At 30.0% G+C, this 18,249-nt stretch overlaps 5 protein-coding genes across 5 annotated transcripts; 2 read left to right on the forward strand and 3 right to left on the reverse strand.

The window, feature by feature from the left end:
* Positions 1 to 1,166: 1,166 nt before the first annotated feature.
* Positions 1,167 to 1,741, reverse strand: OCT59_022828 (uncharacterized protein; the record flags this gene model as incomplete). The annotated part of the gene is made up of 2 exons (XM_066150384.1): positions 1,167 to 1,531; positions 1,708 to 1,741. 2 exons carry the CDS (start codon positions 1,739 to 1,741, stop codon positions 1,167 to 1,169), a joined length of 399 nt encoding a protein of 132 aa, XP_066006426.1.
* Positions 1,742 to 8,824: 7,083 nt separating this feature from the next.
* On the reverse strand, positions 8,825 to 11,028 carry OCT59_022829 (uncharacterized protein; the record flags this gene model as incomplete). Its single annotated transcript, XM_066150385.1, has 6 exons — positions 8,825 to 9,268; positions 9,337 to 9,489; positions 9,676 to 9,945; positions 10,024 to 10,226; positions 10,315 to 10,386; positions 10,455 to 11,028. 6 exons carry the CDS (start codon positions 11,026 to 11,028, stop codon positions 8,825 to 8,827), a joined length of 1,716 nt encoding a protein of 571 aa, XP_066006427.1.
* Positions 11,029 to 13,074: 2,046 nt separating this feature from the next.
* OCT59_022830 (uncharacterized protein) lies at positions 13,075 to 13,350 on the forward strand (the record flags this gene model as incomplete). Its single annotated transcript, XM_066150386.1, has 1 exon — positions 13,075 to 13,350. The coding sequence occupies one exon, from the start codon at positions 13,075 to 13,077 to the stop codon at positions 13,348 to 13,350; it is 276 nt and encodes a 91-aa protein (XP_066006428.1).
* Positions 13,351 to 13,378: 28 nt separating this feature from the next.
* OCT59_022831 (uncharacterized protein) lies at positions 13,379 to 13,708 on the forward strand (the record flags this gene model as incomplete). The annotated part of the gene is made up of 1 exon (XM_025311689.2): positions 13,379 to 13,708. The coding sequence occupies one exon, from the start codon at positions 13,379 to 13,381 to the stop codon at positions 13,706 to 13,708; it is 330 nt and encodes a 109-aa protein (XP_025169158.2).
* Positions 13,709 to 16,880: 3,172 nt separating this feature from the next.
* OCT59_022832 (uncharacterized protein) lies at positions 16,881 to 18,188 on the reverse strand (the record flags this gene model as incomplete). Its single annotated transcript, XM_066150387.1, has 5 exons — positions 16,881 to 17,309; positions 17,369 to 17,638; positions 17,737 to 17,832; positions 17,899 to 18,006; positions 18,183 to 18,188. 5 exons carry the CDS (start codon positions 18,186 to 18,188, stop codon positions 16,881 to 16,883), a joined length of 909 nt encoding a protein of 302 aa, XP_066006429.1.
* Between the last annotated feature and the right edge of the window lie 61 nt (positions 18,189 to 18,249).

An 18,249-nucleotide genomic window follows, 5' to 3' on the forward strand; every position in this document is an offset into this window, starting at 1 on the left:
TGATGAGAAATACACAACAACTAAAACTTCTACAGCACTGTACTGAACATATTAGATGCGATTTGTTATATAATGAAATTATTGATCTTTTATGTAATCACAAAGTTGGTTGGAAAGGAGGTATTCATTAAACTTTAGGAAAGGAATTTGTAACACGTGTTGCAAATGCTCTTTGGTACATACATTGATTCATATTTAAAATTATTACAATTTTGTTTCTGTCATATGCCTGCATTTTTTAAAGAATTGGCAACATATGCAAGTGATAATACTGATAGAAATACATATAACCTCACATATTACACTAGCCATCACAAAAAAGAACCCATTTCACATCAGAAGCTGAATCTTTTAATTGAATCATTGAAACTCTCTATAGGTCAACCTTGGGTAAATAATAGTGAATGGAATAATACTATTTCTGCTATATTTCTTTAATAGAAATTATGCGAAAATATAGTGAACATTTTGTAAAAAGTAAAACAATAATGGCTGCCATTCATCATAATGATGAATCAGCACGTAATCCAGCAAATAATGCTAGTATGTTTCGAGTTCTTGGTTGTAAAGAAGATGATCTTAATGAACAATATCAAGAGTTAAATGATATGATTTTACGATGTAGTTTTTATCAATATATGGATATTTATTCTTATCTTTCTATAGACATTATGACACAGGTCAAAAAGTGAAAAATCAGGTACCAATCGGTCACCAATCAGGTAGCTGATTGGTGCCTGATTGGTGACCGATTGGTGCCTGATTGATGCCTGATTTTTCACTTTTCAACCTGTGTGAAGCGTTATCGATATCTTAAAAATCTTCAATTAACTTGTCCAATTGGAATTTATAGGTAATGTAACTATGTAAGCTATAATTATTTGTAATTATTTATTAATATTTTCAGTGTTGGCCTTTTGGACTATTGGACTTTTGGACCATTGGACTATTGGAATATTGGACTTAGTCCATTCCAATTCCATTAAAATTTGGACTATTGGACTATAGACCTTATCCAACAGCTATAAGTTTTATATGTAATTTTAGCAAATATATAAATAATTACAAAAGTTATAATTGCAAATCATTTTTTATTGATATTTATTAAAATTTTTTATTGAATTCATCAATTATGCTTAGCATTTTTATTGATATCTAAAATTTTTTTAATTGTTACCTAAAATAAAAGCTGACAAATAATTGGGTTCCCCTAAACTTTCAATAAAAATATCTTGAAGTTTCCATTTAGAATTTTGATCTCTAGCAGGATGAGGCAAATTTGATATATTTGTAACATTAATTTCAAGTTCTTCATCATCATCATTACTATCACTTTCATTATCATTATCATATTCTTCATTTGATTTATCTTCCAACATATTAATCCATCTTGACACTACACTTCTCCAATTACTTTCAGTTTGAACATTAGCATCTGTTTCAATAAATTCACTTGATGATTCATCATCTGACACATTCAGATCATCTGATGCATTTGGATCTTCATTTTCATTTACTGGAAGTGCAACACCTGTACTTCAAAACTTTAATGCATCTTCATCAATTTTTTTTTGTTTAAGTTTTTGTTGCATTGAAGCATGTAACTGAGTCATTCCTAAAATCTTCTCATGCTAAATAATTTAAAAAAATATTAATAAATGATATAATTATATTTATTATAATTAAATTACTAATAAAAATACTTACTGCTAAACGATTTCGCCGCTTTGAGTGTAACCATCCCATTGTGAAAAAAGGTCTTTCAAGAGATGCTGTAGTTACTGCAATTGAAAAAATACGTTCAGCAACACGATAAAGTTCTTTAGAATAACCACGAACATAATTCCAAAATTCTAAAACATTATTATTAAATTGTCGTGAAGTTGCATCATTATAGGGATATTTTTTTTGTCGATAAGCCTCTAATTCAACTAATATTACAGTCAGATCTTCATTAAACCAAGCACAATAGTAATAAGTAACCCATTTACCAAGATGTGGAAAAGACAAAGTTTCAATTTCAGGATTAAATTTATCAATACGATATCCTGGATAAAGTAAAAATGCCAATAATAAAAGAGGTTGCTCCCAATCACTCCACCTTTTTTCAAGTTTTTTTAAAAGCTTGTTTTTAAGATTATTATTATCTAATGAATGTAAAACTATAACTAAATTGCCAAAGCAATGGAGAACATCATGAAGTTGTGAATTATGTCGTTGAAGTTGATTAAGTGCAGCACAATAGGGAAGTACTAATGTTTCCAATTCTTTAAGCTTTTTCCACCAATTATTATCAGAAATGCAGTTAAGATATTCGTTTGGAAAATCATAAAGATCATCACTTTCTTGTTCTTCAATTTTTGTTGCTAAATTCTAATAATTTTAATTTTTTTAGTAATAGAATAATATAAATTTTATTAAAAAAAATCAAGACTTACTTTTAATGCAGATTTTGATCACAATAAACTTGCAAAACAATAATATTGGGAATTCCAACGAGTATCATTAGGTACAATTAATGCATAATATTTATTTTTATACATTGCTGCTTGCTCTTCTTGTAATTTTCCAATCCATACTTTTGCACGGTTAAAAAAACTAGCAATTGCAACAGCTTGCTCACCAACTTTTGTAAGAGAATTTGATTCTTTAAATATATCACCAACACATAGATTCATTTGATGAGCAAAACAGGGTAAAAATAGTTTATCACGATAAAGTAATTGAAGTTGTTTCCTATTAATAATATATTTATAAATTTAATAATTAAATTAATTAATTAAAATTAATTAATTAAATATAATTAAAATTAAACAATAAAAAACTGAAAATACACACCATGCAGAAGCATTTTCTGATGCTGAATCTGTAACTAGCCCATTAACTCTTATATTTTCTTGATTCAATTCTGCAAAAAGTTGTTGTGTAATTCGAATAATCTCATTGGCAATACCTCTATTACCGCCGCAATTGATTGCTTTCCAAATAATCATTTCGCCTGTAGATGTAATAAGAACTATACCAAAAATATGTTGTCGTGCCACATTTTTCCACCCATCAAAAGCGAGGGTTACACCAGACAAATCATTTTTAGCATTATCAAGTAATTTTGTTGAAACTTCGTCAGTTGCATCTTTTAAAATACGTCCTGATAATACTTTTCGAAAAGGCAATGCAATCATTGGATTTAACCAATGAAATAAATTTTTAACTGCAGGATCCTCAATCCATCGGAATGTAAAGCCACATGAAACAGTTACATCCAATAAAAGTTGTTCAAGTTTCTGTTCTTGAATAATTGTTAATGGACAAAATATATAATTATCCAGTGTAATCTCATCCAAATTTGATGTTTCTTCTTCAAGTATTGGATTATCATTGTCATCATCATCAGATAATCCATCATCAGATGATTCTGTATGACATCTTTTTTTAAATGGTTTACTCTTCGCACCATCTTTTGCTGCGTCATCAAGAAGTTTTGCTATTTGTTGTGAACTATATTTCTGCGCAAAATTTGGACAGTTTTTAATATGACGTGCACATTCTTTTTTAGTATTTGTAAACTTTAACTTATATGCTTCATCTTTTCCAATAATACTAATACAAGCTCGACATACTGCATACTTGTTGCTTTTATTTACCTTTTTTGCTGCGTGCAAAACTACAACATATGGTGTTAAAAAATGTGGTTGACGGCCCATAATATTATGATAATTAAAATTAGAAATGAGTACCCTTATCTTTTCTTTGTTTTATTTTGAAGATGATTGCAAAAAGAGATTAAATAAAAAAATTTTTTTTTTTATATTTTTCAATTGATTGATCATCCTTTTAACCAATTATGGTTAATTTACAGCACAAATTTATGTACACGTATGCTTTTTTAATTGTAAAGAATTAAAATTAATTTTAGCCGGCATTATAAAATTAGCCAGAATTATGGTATATAAAATTTAATTCGGCCAAATTTATGAGGACATAGTCCATTTGAATTGGAATTGGACTGGATATCTCCATTAGGTCCAAAGTCCAATAGTCCACTATTGGGAATTGGACAATGTCCAATTCCAACACTGAATATTTTATTATTAATGTTAATAATTCTATTTTCTTAGATATACGCAAGAAAATTATCTTATTAGTACAATAATGTATGTATGGAAAATACCAGAATTTGAAGTGATTAATGAATTTCAAGATGAAACTGAAAAAGTTTGCATGTCAGCTGAAATTCATGAAGGATTGCCTAAATACTTTACTCAGCAGATGAGAAAAAATGTTCTTAATAAGGTACTGCTAATTAAATTAAAATTTTAAAAAATGTAAATTGTAAAATTTTATATAATTTATTAACGTATTTATATATATTATTTATGCAGTATTCTTTAATAAAAACAGTCACTCCTGCTGTATTACGAATGTTATATTTTGACCTTACTGGTGATGCAGCTACTACATTAAATGCTATTAACCGTAAAGTTGAAGAAAGATTATGATTAATGTTAGCACTAGAAGATCCGTCAATAATATTTGATTTGCGAGTAAATAGTGGATTTAAGGGAACAAAATTTAATCCATTTTGGGAAGAATTAAATCTATATTTTAATGAGGTATTTTTCTATTGAAATTAAATTAAATTTTTTATAAATAAAATTTATTAATAACAAAAAATTTAATTATAAAGGAAACACCTGCTGTAGATGATCGATGGCATAATACAATTATGCATATGCCTTTGGCAATTTCTATACATGATCTTTATAATATAATTTTAGCAAGGCTTACGTATTAATTATCTTAGAAGTAAATAGCAAATATCTTTACCACTGGATGTCTTTATTGAAATTGGTGATATCGTAAAGACGATCATGCACGGAATACAGCAACTGGAGTAAAGGCTAGCAGTGGCATAAAGTCCTAGGTCCAAATTTTTGGGACCTAAAGGAACCTGGTCAGGACCTGGTAAAATGCATCTTTAGGTCCAAAAATTTTGAATGAAAGAGCCGTGATCCTAAGGTTATAAGATAGATGCATATGTTTAAATTATATATGTATAATTTGCTGTAAATTTGATTTTAAGTAATTATAAATTGTAAAAAAGTGCACTGCAATATTGCAATACAATTTTTATATTATTAAAATCATATAAAAAATGAGTTGCGATATTGCGATTCACATTTTTATATTAAAATCAATATAAAAAAGTGAATCGCGATACCGCAACTCACTTTTTTTTATATAAAATCAATATAAAAAAGTGAATCGCGATACCGCAACTCACTTTTTTTATATAAAATCAATATAAAAAAGTGAATCCCGATACCGCAACTCACTTTTTTTATATAAAATCAATATAAAAAAGTGAATCCCGATACCGCAACTCACTTTTTTATATAAAATCAATATAAAAAAGTGAATCCCGATATCGCAACTCACTTTTTTTATATTTAATTATTACTAAAATTCATAAAATCTATAAATAACTTAGTCGGACTAGGTCCTGGGACCTTGGATCCAGACTGGTCCTAATAGGGGACCTATCGATGACGTTCAATAGGACTTATAGATCCCTATATGCGACCAGGACCACCGGACCGACCTAACCATCCATAACATAGGTGTCATCAGCTTTATTATGTTGAGCTAATTCTTCCCAGGTAAGTTTTTTACCCGAACGCAGCTGAGAATTGAAATTGACATTAGTATGACGCATATCTATTTTTGAAAAAATATTGAAAGATAATCTAATATTTTTTTTTTTTAAGTTTGATCTTAAGCATGGTGAACCTCTTCCAGCAGCAATTCACATACCATCATATAAATGGATTCGATTGCAATTTTGGCCAACAAATCCTATAGTAATAAAAACTATACAATATACAGGAAGATATCAAGTTAAATTCAAGGTACAAGGTAGACTTCTTTGTAAAAAAAGTGTGGATGCCCACTAATGTGCAGCACTTTTTCGTTATTTATGTGAATTTACAACTCAATATTGACAATATGTATGTTTTATATCAGGCGATGATAAGTATAAGGTTCACCATTGGTGAAGGTGTGCGCATTCTTGGAGTACGTAATCGTGATCATTAGCAGCACAAAATAGTACTTTAGGTGCAGCTGACCATGATTTTACAAAACTTTCTTTACCACCTTCAGTCATTTTTTTTGTTTTAATTCCAAAAGATATATCAGATGGATTTTATAATGAAGAGGTTTTTGTATCTTTTAAAGACACTGTTTTTGAGCCTAGTAGTGCTATTCAGCATACAACTGAATTTTATAATGTTATCAATACAAAGTATACCCATCATACTTCTCCACCAATTTTGTGTTTGTATACAAATGGAGAACCTGATCATAGATGTACTTATGGCTCAGTTCAAATTGCTTTAATCAGTCTTTTTTTAAGTGGAGATTATGATATGCTTATTGTAGTGCGGACAGCACCTCATCATAGTTGACAAACTCAGCAGAAAGAATAATTAGTATTTTGAATTTAGGACTTTAAAATGTAGCAATTAAGCGAAATACAATGGATGAGGAATCAGAAGCTCTTTTTGATAAAGTTGATATATTTGATGAAATTTGTGAAAGTGCAAATAAAAATGCTAATTTAGAAAGGGAATTATGAGATTGCATCAAAGATATTTAAAATTTATTACATAGCCGTTCTGAAAGATTATTTTTAAAAGATCAACCTTTTAAATGTTATGATGCTACAAGTGAACAAGATATTAATGGCTTGTTTGAGGTAAGCAGATGACTCAGAATGAACGAATATTTATATTTTATATCACATAATTTATTTAATATCCATTAAATTTATACAAAATTTACACTCTATATAGTTTATGTCAAAGATTGAGTCTTCATTGACTTGTAATGATGATATTACACAAGTTCAATTAATGCGACATAAAGAATTGATTAATTTTATAAAAACTCATTATTATGAATGTGCTTATTCTTTTCAAGTATGATTTTATTTTTTAAATAAATATACAGTTTATTTAAATTTAATATTCTTATTATGTTTTTTTAGATAAAAAAATGCTAAGACCCGTCATGTGACATATGTATACCAATACGCCTTCCATAAATTATCTTTGATAGTTTACATTTTCTAACTGATCCAATTCCTGCAAAAGGTATATTTATATTTTATGTTAATAATTTTTTATATTATATCTTATAAAAGCTACTATATATATTACAGACAATCCAGATCATTATTCTTCATTTCATACTGTTTATGGAACGGAAACTAGTAAAGAATTTTGTCCAACATTGCAAATTAACCAAACTAATACTGAACCTGTGCCAAAAGGAGTATTAATTCGTGATTATGTTACATGTTGTGATTGTGAAAAGTGGCGCTGTATTTTTAGTGATAAAGCATTAAGTCAAAAGGAGATGCAGGATTTCAAACAAGCTTTGGATGCATACGACTATTCATGTGATGCACCTCTATTTTCTGATGATTATTATTTGATAGAAGTATTGTTTATTTATATAAAAATATTTTGTGACACCCCTATAGAAATTCTTTACTATTCTAGCCAAAAATCTGGAAATTTTGATATATGCTATTATTGTGGTGCAGATAATAATTTAATTGATCCACCAAGTACACTAATAGCTAAATATAAGATAGTATACACACGTCAAATAAGTAAAAATCGGTCAAATATCGGACTGCCGATTTTTGGCTGTATTTGTCCGATTTGTGGCTTTATTCAGCCGATTTTATGGCGCGAATTGCTAAAAATAGAAATTCCTCTTTTTAATGACAAAAAATAGGAATGTCGCATTTTAAACCATCATGCCGATTCAAACAATAATCGGACTGCCGACTTGTAAATAAATTTACAAAATATCATCACAATCAGACTGCCGGCATGAAAATAAACATGCTGATTCATAAATCAGAACAACAAACATTTTATATTACCTGCCGATTCTTCAATAATCTTCCAAATCAGACTGCCAATTGTACCGATTCGTATAATAATTTTTCAAAAAATAAGTGCCGATTTATAAATTGGCACAACAGACTTATACTGCCATACAGATTCATGCAGTAATCATCCAAAATCGGACTGCGATAATCATGCCATCTCGCTTCAAATAGAATTGCCGATATATAGACCAGTAAGCAACAATACTTAAAATAATCCTAGCGCCTCGTTTTTATTTCGATCACAAATAGAATCGAATGTAAATTGCCGATTTATATTTTTAGACCAAGTAAGAAGCAATACTTAAAATAACCTACGCTCGTTTTTATTTCGATCACAAATAGAATTGAATAGAAATGCCAATTTATAGAACGGTAAGAGCAATACTTAAAATAAACTACGCCTGTTTTTATTTCGATCACAAATAGAATTCGAATAGAAATGCCGATTTATGCACTAGAACTATACTTAAAATAACCTACGCCTGTTTTTATTTCGATCACAAATAGAATTGAATAGAAATGCCGATTTATAGAACGGTAAGAGCAATACTTAAAATAATCTATGCCTGTTATTATTTCGATCACAAATAGAATTGAATAGAAATGCCAATTTATAGAACGGTAAGAGCAATACTTAAAATAAACTATGCCTGTTTTTATTTCGAGTAAGCCAGAATCTTTCTATTTTTGATTTTTTCGTAATTCATCATTACCCGTTTTTTTCTATTATTGACCGATTTTAATTTATATGAACACATATTGTAATATACGTTTTTTTATTTTGCAGTTTATGATATATTTATTATTATATTCTTTGCTATATTTATTATTACTGTGTTATAATCGCTCTTACTAATGCTACTTATTTTTATTTCCCTTTTTAAAGAGAACGTTTTTAGTAGTTGATCCCCTAATAATTTCTTTTGGAACCACTAGTCGAAATAGATCATCCTTTTCATCGCTGTCATCGATAAGAATATAATCATTATTATCGGTTTTCTTATTGTCATTATTCTTATCGTTATTATCATCATTAACGTTATTGTCATTTTTATCGTTACTAGCATTGTTTTTATCTTCGTCGTTATTGTCGTCATTGTTATCGTCGTTACTATTATCCTCTTCATCACCATCTTCGTCAGATTCTTGTATAACCCAGCTTGACGAAATCCACCAACTGGAAATGTTCTCCTTTGGTTTGCTTTTTTTGTCAAAATTTTCATCTGAGCGGTAACGTGGACGACTTAGACCAGATCCGATGCTAATACCAATTTCTTCCGATCGATGTAGAATTTTTTGAATCTAATAAAAATTTATAATTTATTAAGCATAAATGCTATATTCATTAATAACATCACGACTTCGCATACTTCTGACGACCGCCACTTCTTGTCATAAATCTTTATTACTGAATTATTGTTAATTAATCGGCCTGATCTTGTATTTTTACTGCGTTTTTTGTTTGCTAATTCCTCGTCTTCTGTGGACCATTCGTCCGAGTGTATGTCTGAAGTATTAGTCGCCTTTATAAAATCTTTGATGAATTCTTCCCATTTTAAGTTACGAGGTTAGCATTTAGTCAAAAGTTTGTCTCATGTTGATATCATGTGTTGCAATCCTCTTTTGCGCCGGGACATCTTCTATTGAAGAGTAAATTAAAAAATTAATTAATTGTATATGTTTTTATTATTAAATAATGAATTTTATACCTGATCCCTCCTGGATATCATGTGTTGTCTTTTGGTATGTTCCGGTATTTTACCCTCTTTTTGCAGTTTCCAAATCTCTCGGCGAGATTTATGCAATTGTTTTATAATTTTTACTATCTCTATATCATATGCTACAATAGAAGGGTTCATGGCCGATTTTACTGCTGGCAAAAGTTTTCTTTCTATTGCTTTTTTTTGTTCACTGTACGTCTTTGATAGGTCGAATTGAAGTGACCGATTAAGATTATTGAGAATATGGACTACTTCATCCTATTTAATAAAACAGTCATTAAATGATCAAATATTTATATTTAATAAAGATAAATTTTAATAAAAATGTATATTTACGTGAAGTGTCTTCTTATAATTACTTGATATGAGTGGCAGCTCACGTTTCTGTTCTCTAATAAGAATAGGTGATAAGCTTCTATTGGGACGATTAACTAAAGGTTCTTCATGACTAATGTTTTTTTCGGTTAGGTTATTTAAGCGTTGTGTGAGATTTAAGATTACATTTCTTAATTCTTGAATTTCTTGGCTTTCAACGCCACCTATTATAAGTCAGTATTTAATACAATTTATTTTGAAAATTTTTTTTTTTACATGCAAGTCAGAATAGGAGCGTGAGGGAAATAATACCGCTATTTAGAGCCGGAGTAATTGAAGAGGAAGGTTGATTTTGCAATATCGAAGATTGATTTGTAAGTGCTCCTATAATAATTATGTTAAATCGGTATATTTTTTGAAATGTAATTAAGACTAATTTAAAATAATATTACTTTTTGTTAATGATCTCCCTCTATTTTGTGGTGATGAATCTTTGGATGAGAGAGTGGTAAATTGATCATTAGAATCAGATACTTCATAATAGGATCGATGATGGTAAGAACTGCGGGATCTAGATTGTGATTTATGTGATTGATGATGTCGACGTGAACGGATAGGGGAACTAGAATGGGATGGAGAGATATGTTGTCGGTGAGAACGAGGATGAGAACGATGACTACGAGATTGGGAACGACTATGACTACGAGATTGGGAACGACTATGACTACGAGATTGGGAATGACTACAACTACGAGATTGGGAACGACTACGACTACGAGGTTGGAAATGACGATGGGAACGACGTGAATGAGAATGACGATGTGAACAATGTGAGTGGGATCGTTGATGAGAATGATGTGAGTGAGAATGACGATATGAACAACGTGAATGGGATCGTTGATGAGAACGACGTGAGTGAGAACGACAATGGGAACAACGTGAATGGGATCGTTGATGAGAACGACGTAAGTGAGAACGGGAATCTGATTCTTTTTGTTGAGATCTAGTATTGAGATTCCTATGCATCCTGAGAAATTTGTAAAAATTTAAATCTTTTAAATCTTTTCATTATGGTATTTATCATTATTAAAGATCGAACAAGAGATAAAGAAGCACTTTATATATATATTTTGAATCATCCTATCATTTAACGCATAATTGTCTAATTAAAATAAACCATAAAATAAATTATTAACTTCGTTATCACATATCAATAAATTTATACTACATCGCTATCCATCAATTAAATATATCAATAATCAATTAATATCATTAAATTTAATTAAATTAATTACTTACAGAAGTTTGTTTTTCCAGTAGGAAATCTGTAACGCGACGAAATAGCGATACGTGACGAAAAAGCAATAGGAAATATTTTTGAAACCGTGATGTGAACGCAAAAAGCGATAGAAAATATTTTCGAAACTGTGATGTGAACGAAAAGAGAGAGGAAATATTTTCGAACTGTGATATGAACGAAAAAAAGTGATATAAATATCGTTGAAGAAAGCGTGATAAATATACACAAATATATCATGATCAGCACCTCCGATTTTGTAGGATTTATGCATCTGGCACGTGACACTTATGCGTCATCCAGTCACGTGATAGTAACAAACTGCGCGTCTGCGCCCAAGGCAGAAAATTAGTAAAATTAGTTCGACCTATACTTATTGGCAATAAAAGAATAACTTTTTATACTTTTATACGTGATTTTGATATTTTGATTTAAAAATAACTCAATCAATTAATTTTTAACCATCGTTGATGTAATAGCGTATCAGTTTGAGACGAAGTACTCGTGTTATTGTGCCTGCGTACATTACAATAATGAATAACATCTACAGGGAGATGTTCCCCATATCGATAGGGAGAATGATCCCATACTAGACTGACTTTTTTGTTTAAATTATAGTTCATATGTATAACTACTAAAATGATAGATGCAAGTTTATCACGATCATTCGGCGCTGATGGATAAATCGTTCGTTGAGATACTTGTTACATGCAGTATGATGATTAATTACTATTAGATTTTATACAAAATTTATGACATTTTAAATCGATTTTAAAGGTATTAATATTATCTTATCTTGTATTATGAAAAAGAAGCTGGTTTAATAGCCAAAAAAAACATCATATTTACAAAATATAAAGGAATTTTCAAATTTATCTAGACGCAAAAGCCAAAAAAAAGAAAAAATGAAATATAATTGATTAATCATGACTTGTGAAATTTGAAGTATTCTGATAAGCTGCTAAATGTAGGTGATTGCGATTGTTGTTGTTGCGATTGTTGTTGCAGTTGTTGTTGCAGCTGCGTTTGTTGATGTTGTTGCGAAAAATATAATCGTAAATTTAAATCATAAATTTCTTTTTCATAGTCTTTTATTTTTTCATCGTATATTTTTAATCACTCCACCAAATTATTGTTTTCACGGGAACGTTTCTCCAACTTATTAAGTAATTTCTCTCCCGAATCGTACACAACTTTTTTAAAGTCCTGCAACTGGACTTGCAAATCGGCAACTTTCTCATCCTTCCCTTTAGCATTCGCTCTCTTCTATTTTTTTGCGATTTCACGAGGATTTGCGAGAATTCAATGATGGTTTGCGAAAATAATCTTTCTGGCTAATCTCGGAATTTATAATTCGATGAATAAAACATGTATTATTGCTAAAAATGGCTAATAACATTCATTATGCTATATTTTAGGGGTGGGAGAGGCGCAAAAGTGCCTGTCAGGTGGTATTTTCCAATCATATATATATAATTGGTTAAAATCCTGAAAGATTTTGAGTAAATATTTGATTAATACAAATTAAATAAATACATATACTAATATGGTGATATTTATTCACTGTGCTTCAAAAATGTGGCTGATTGTTTCACTTTAATAAGTATCTAGCGAATCTTTAATATAAATAATTCTCTTAATGAAACATAATATATGCGGATTAAAGAAAATAACATATTAATTCAGGATCTCAAAAAATTTCCTAGATAAAAAAATTTTTCAAAAAAATTTCCTATATAAAAAAAAATTTTCAAAAAATTTTCCTAGATAAAAAAATGTCTAACCCTCGAGCTGTTGCCAAATCTAATAGAACTGACCTGATAACAAGAACAAGAACTAAAGTATACTGCTTTTGTAAAGAATGTAATGGCAAGTTAGTGGACCCAAGAACGAAAACTAAATATGAGTTAAAATATAATATATCTTATGCGAATAATAATTTTAGTAACAATTATCAAGAAGCTGAGCCTTCTAATGCTAATCCATCTAATAATTTTTGTGATGATTATCAAGAGGCTGGGCCTTCTGATGTTAAACAATATACTGAATAATGCAATGGAATGCGAACCTTTACTCGAGATGATACCTATACATGAATCGGCAAAATATAAATTCACAAAGAAAGGGAAAATATCTGATTACGTTCTTGAAAATTTATTACCGGATAACGGAAAAGATATGAATAATGATCAAGATAGAGATTTTGAAGACTATGACGACGAAAATAGAGATTCTGAAAGTTTTGAAGATGATGACGAAGATGGTATTTCTGGCGATTTTGAAGATGATGACGAAGACAGTAATTTTGGATTTGAAAGCGATGAAGAATATAGAGACTCTGAAGATTTTGAAGATGATGATAAGGAAGAAGTCAATTTTGCGTCAAAAAATTTTGCCAAAACTTCCTAATATCAACAATGATAATTATACCTGGATTATCTTATGGATATTACAATATCAACAAAGATATAAGCTTCCTAATGTTTCAATAGATTCTTTATTTAAATTTCTAAGGTTTTTTCTTTTAACGGTAGATGAAAATAAATTTTTATCTTTTCCTTCCTCCCTGTACGTAGCCAAAAAAATATTGGGAATATCAACGAATATTATCAAATATGCCGCATGTAATAAATGTCACAAATTGTATGACATAAATGAAATATCAAACACAACCGAAGTACCAACATGTAGTTTTATAAACTACCTGAATCATAACAAAGAAAGATTTCGACAAAAATGTAATAACCCTCTAGTCAAAAAAATAGACAGTAATAAAGATGGTGGCAATAATCCAATTATCCGTCTGATAATAACATTTCTATTAGTTAACATTAGGCGCCAATTAACCCTATTTTTCGGTCGCAATGATTTTGGGAAATTGGCTATACGTCAAAAGTGGGCAGAAAGGAAAAACGAAACTGAAGCCTTATTTGACATCTATGATGGGAGGATTTGGATGAGTTTTGAAGATGGCAAAGGAGAACCATTCTTCAAAAAAGAATACGCCGAAACTCATATCGGATTAATGCTAAACATGGATTGGTTTCAACCCTATATAAATTCCCAATATTCTGTCGGTGTAATATATGCCATTATTTGTAACTTACCTCGAAGCGAACGTTTTAAGCCCTACAATATTCTCACACTAGCAGTTATACCCAGTCCTAAAGAGTCAAAGAAACATGAAATCAACAATTACTTATACCCCATCATAAATCAGCTGAATCGGTTATGGGAAGGGTATCATATAAAAACCTACAAATATAACAACGGTCGTTTTATCTGTGGCGTGATAGTAGGTTGTGCTAGTGATGTTCCTGTGACTCGAAAATTATGTGGTTTTATATCAGCTCAAATCGCATGTTATCGATGCTATAAATCAGCAAACTTGGTAAATAATCAACCCAATTTTGGTGGGTTTGAAGACATTGACGACTGGTTTGTTGAGAAAGATATTAATTTAATAAGGGAGAAGGCACGTGAATGGAGAAAATGTGCAACCGAAGAATCGCGTAAGGCTCATGTCTTACAGTATCATGTTCGTTGGTCGGAAGTATACCAATTACCTTATTTTAATTCTGTGCGCTTTTGCGTAGTTGATTCCATGCACTGCCTCTTTCTCGGGGTAGCAAAGTGGATTGTAATGAAGCTCTGGATCGGCGAAGGTATATTAAATAATAAAAAGCTCAAAATAATGCAAGAGCAAGCCGACTTGATAAAATTTCCAAGTGACCTCGGTCGCCATCCCGTTAGAATAGCCACTGGCGACAGCTTTTCAAATTTTACGGCGGACATGTGGAAAACGTTTGTTCTAATTTTTGCAATACCTATCACATGGAATCTCTTGGGAGAGATCGATCAAAAAATTCTTGCTTATTTCGTACGTTCCTGTAAAATTTTAACAAATCGGGAATTACAAAAAAGCGAGCTAAACGAAGCATTTACAAAACTACTCGAAATGAATAAATTAATTGAAAAAAAATACAGACAAAAAAAAATAAGCCCAAATCTGCATTTATGCCTTCACATATGTGAATGCGCTTTAGATTATGAACCTTTATCCTCATTTTGGTGTTTTAGCTTCGAACGAATGAACGGAATTCTAGGTATGATATATTAATTTCGCCGATTTGAAAATCGTATTGTTTTTTTAATTTATACAGATTGACCAATTTATTTCTTAAGAACATAGGATCTTATAAAAATAGCAAACGTAATATTGAACCAGAGCTATTAAAAATAATGGTTGAAAGTTTCTTTTTAAGGGTAGAGTGTATCACGTGATACTTCATATAGATCGACTTGTCAAATTCCTTATTACATAGTAGCACTATTTTCTGTACAATATAAACTTTTGTAATACTTAATATAAATAAATAAAATTTATATCGTTAGAAAGCCACAATTTTGAACTTTTATTTTTTTAATTAAAAAAACTTTTTTTATCAAAAAATCTTTAAAAAACACCTAATGAAGTTGCGACTAGGCATATATGTTTTTGCGACTAGGCAATCTTGAATTTTATTGGTTGTTAGTATCAGTTGTATATTTAAAATGTAAATAAATGATCGGCAAACCTATAGTAAAATAATTTGCCACCCGCTACACATAAAAAATGATCGACATATACTTTACCCTTAAACTATTACCTCACAAATTGCGATAGCAATATATTAAACACCACTTTGGACATTATAAAGCCTAGAAAATCTGCAGGAAGCTTGGCTGCACTTGACGATTTTACAAGTGATGAGTATCAAAATTTTCTGAGGCTTTCACTTATCGAAAATGAATCGGCTTATGGAACAGAACGTTTTTCTGGGTTGTTAATGAAACCGCGCTAAGAAACATGTCTCCCAAACCGCGTCTTGGACTTACTGGTTGAATTTTATAATAGTTTGTATGAAGAACATTTCATCCCCATTTATTCTATAACGGGTCCAAATAACGATATTGTTGTAATTTCCAAAATTATATAATACGGTAGAATAAGAATTGGGGCGGATATATTTGGTTCCATTCAGGCAGCTCGTCATGAGAAATCATCATACATATTAGCTCATTTTGAGTAGGAAGATGGAACTATAGACACATACCCTGGTCAAGTTCAATTTTATTTTGAACATACTATTTATTTAAAAAATTCATCATCATTAACTCATTCGCTAGCACTAGTTAAATGGTACAGGCCGGTCCAAGATCATAGGACAAGATATTTTTGTCAAGTAGACGATGACATAAAATCATGTAATATATATAGAATTATGGACAAATGGGTTTTATGATATGAGTCGAGATAGTATTATACCGGTACATCATATATTAGGAAAATTTATAAAATGTGATTTTAATATTGGAATGAGAAAGATAAAAGAATATATGGCCGTGATTCCTTTAAATAAAAAAATTTCATTTTAAAAAACAAATGAATCTTATATAAAATTGTTTATATGTAAATCGGAATGACGAATTTGAATTATATAACATTTGTATTTGATTAAATTATAACTAATTTTTTTTATTAAAGGATATATCATATTTTTATTATATTATTATTATATTATTGTTACATATATTATATTTATAAAACTATTAAAGGGTTATTATCATTGTTGTTATTGTTGTTGTTGTTGTTGTTGTTGTTGTTGTTGTTGTCATCGAATTCGTTGTTATTATTATTGTCACTATTGTTATTATTGTCATCATTATTATTATTGTCATCATCATTATTGTCATTATTATTATTATTGTTATTATTATTATTATTGTCATTATTATTATTATTGTCATCATTATTATCGCCACCTTTATTATGACTTTCATTGCTGTCTTCGCTGTCTTCGCTGTTTTCGCTAACTGGCGCCCAGGTGGAAGAAATCCACCAGTCTGGCATTTTTTCTGTCAGTCTACTTTTATTATTGATGACATTATCTAAACGATGACGCATACGGATTAGACCAGTTCCAATACTCTCCCCGATTTCATCCGCCCTACTTAGAATTCTCCTAATCTAATTAAAAAAAAAATTATTTATAAATGTTATATTGATAAAGAAATAACTTTACATACTCTCGTAGATTGCCATTTTTTTTCATGTATTTTGATTACAGAATTCAATTTATCTAAACGTTCTGGTCTTTTCTCTAGATTTTTTTCATTGTTGGCAAGATTTTTATCTTCCGATGACCACTTATCGGAATGAAGTTCCAAGATCACTACAATTTTTTCACAATCTTTCATGTACTCGTCCCAGGTAATTTTTTGAGGTTTGCAGTCATTTAAAACCTTGTCTTTTGTGTTAATCATGTGTTGTAAACCGCATTTACGACGCGTCATTTTCTGTTAAAAAGTTAATTAATAGTTAATTAATAATGTTAATGGATTGCATAGACAATTAGAAATAATTGACAAATTTTGCATTTTATTAAATTTCGTACTTGGTCTCGCCGAGAAGTCATATGTTGACGTCTACTGTGCGTATCTAATTTGCCATCCTGGGTTATTTTCCAGATATCTCGGCGAGACTTATGAAGCTATTTGATTACATTAACAATCTCGGTATCGTATACTTCAATCGATGGATTCATTGCCGCTTTTACCGCTGGTAAAAGTTTTTTGTTTATTGATTTCTTCTGGTCACTAAACGTTTGTGAAACATCAAATGAAATTCTGGAACCTAAATTATTAATGATTTGAACAACTTCATCCTATTTGAAATAATAATAAATATGATTAAAGATTATAAAAGATAAATATTTTATAATAGAGGTGTAACTTACACGAAGTGTTTTTTTAAAGATTGGAGTTATTGGTGATAGTTTTTTCCTTTATTTCTGCTTATTACGGGTGATAGACTTCGATTAACACTTGTTGTTATACTCACGATCATCTTATCACTGGAATGGCTGGAGTTACTGCCTGTCAAAGCCTTCAGTCAACTAGACAATTGT

The sequence above is a fragment of the Rhizophagus irregularis genome, chromosome 32, assembly GCF_026210795.1.
Source record: "Rhizophagus irregularis chromosome 32, complete sequence".
NCBI classification, from domain to species: domain Eukaryota; kingdom Fungi; phylum Glomeromycota; class Glomeromycetes; order Glomerales; family Glomeraceae; genus Rhizophagus; species Rhizophagus irregularis.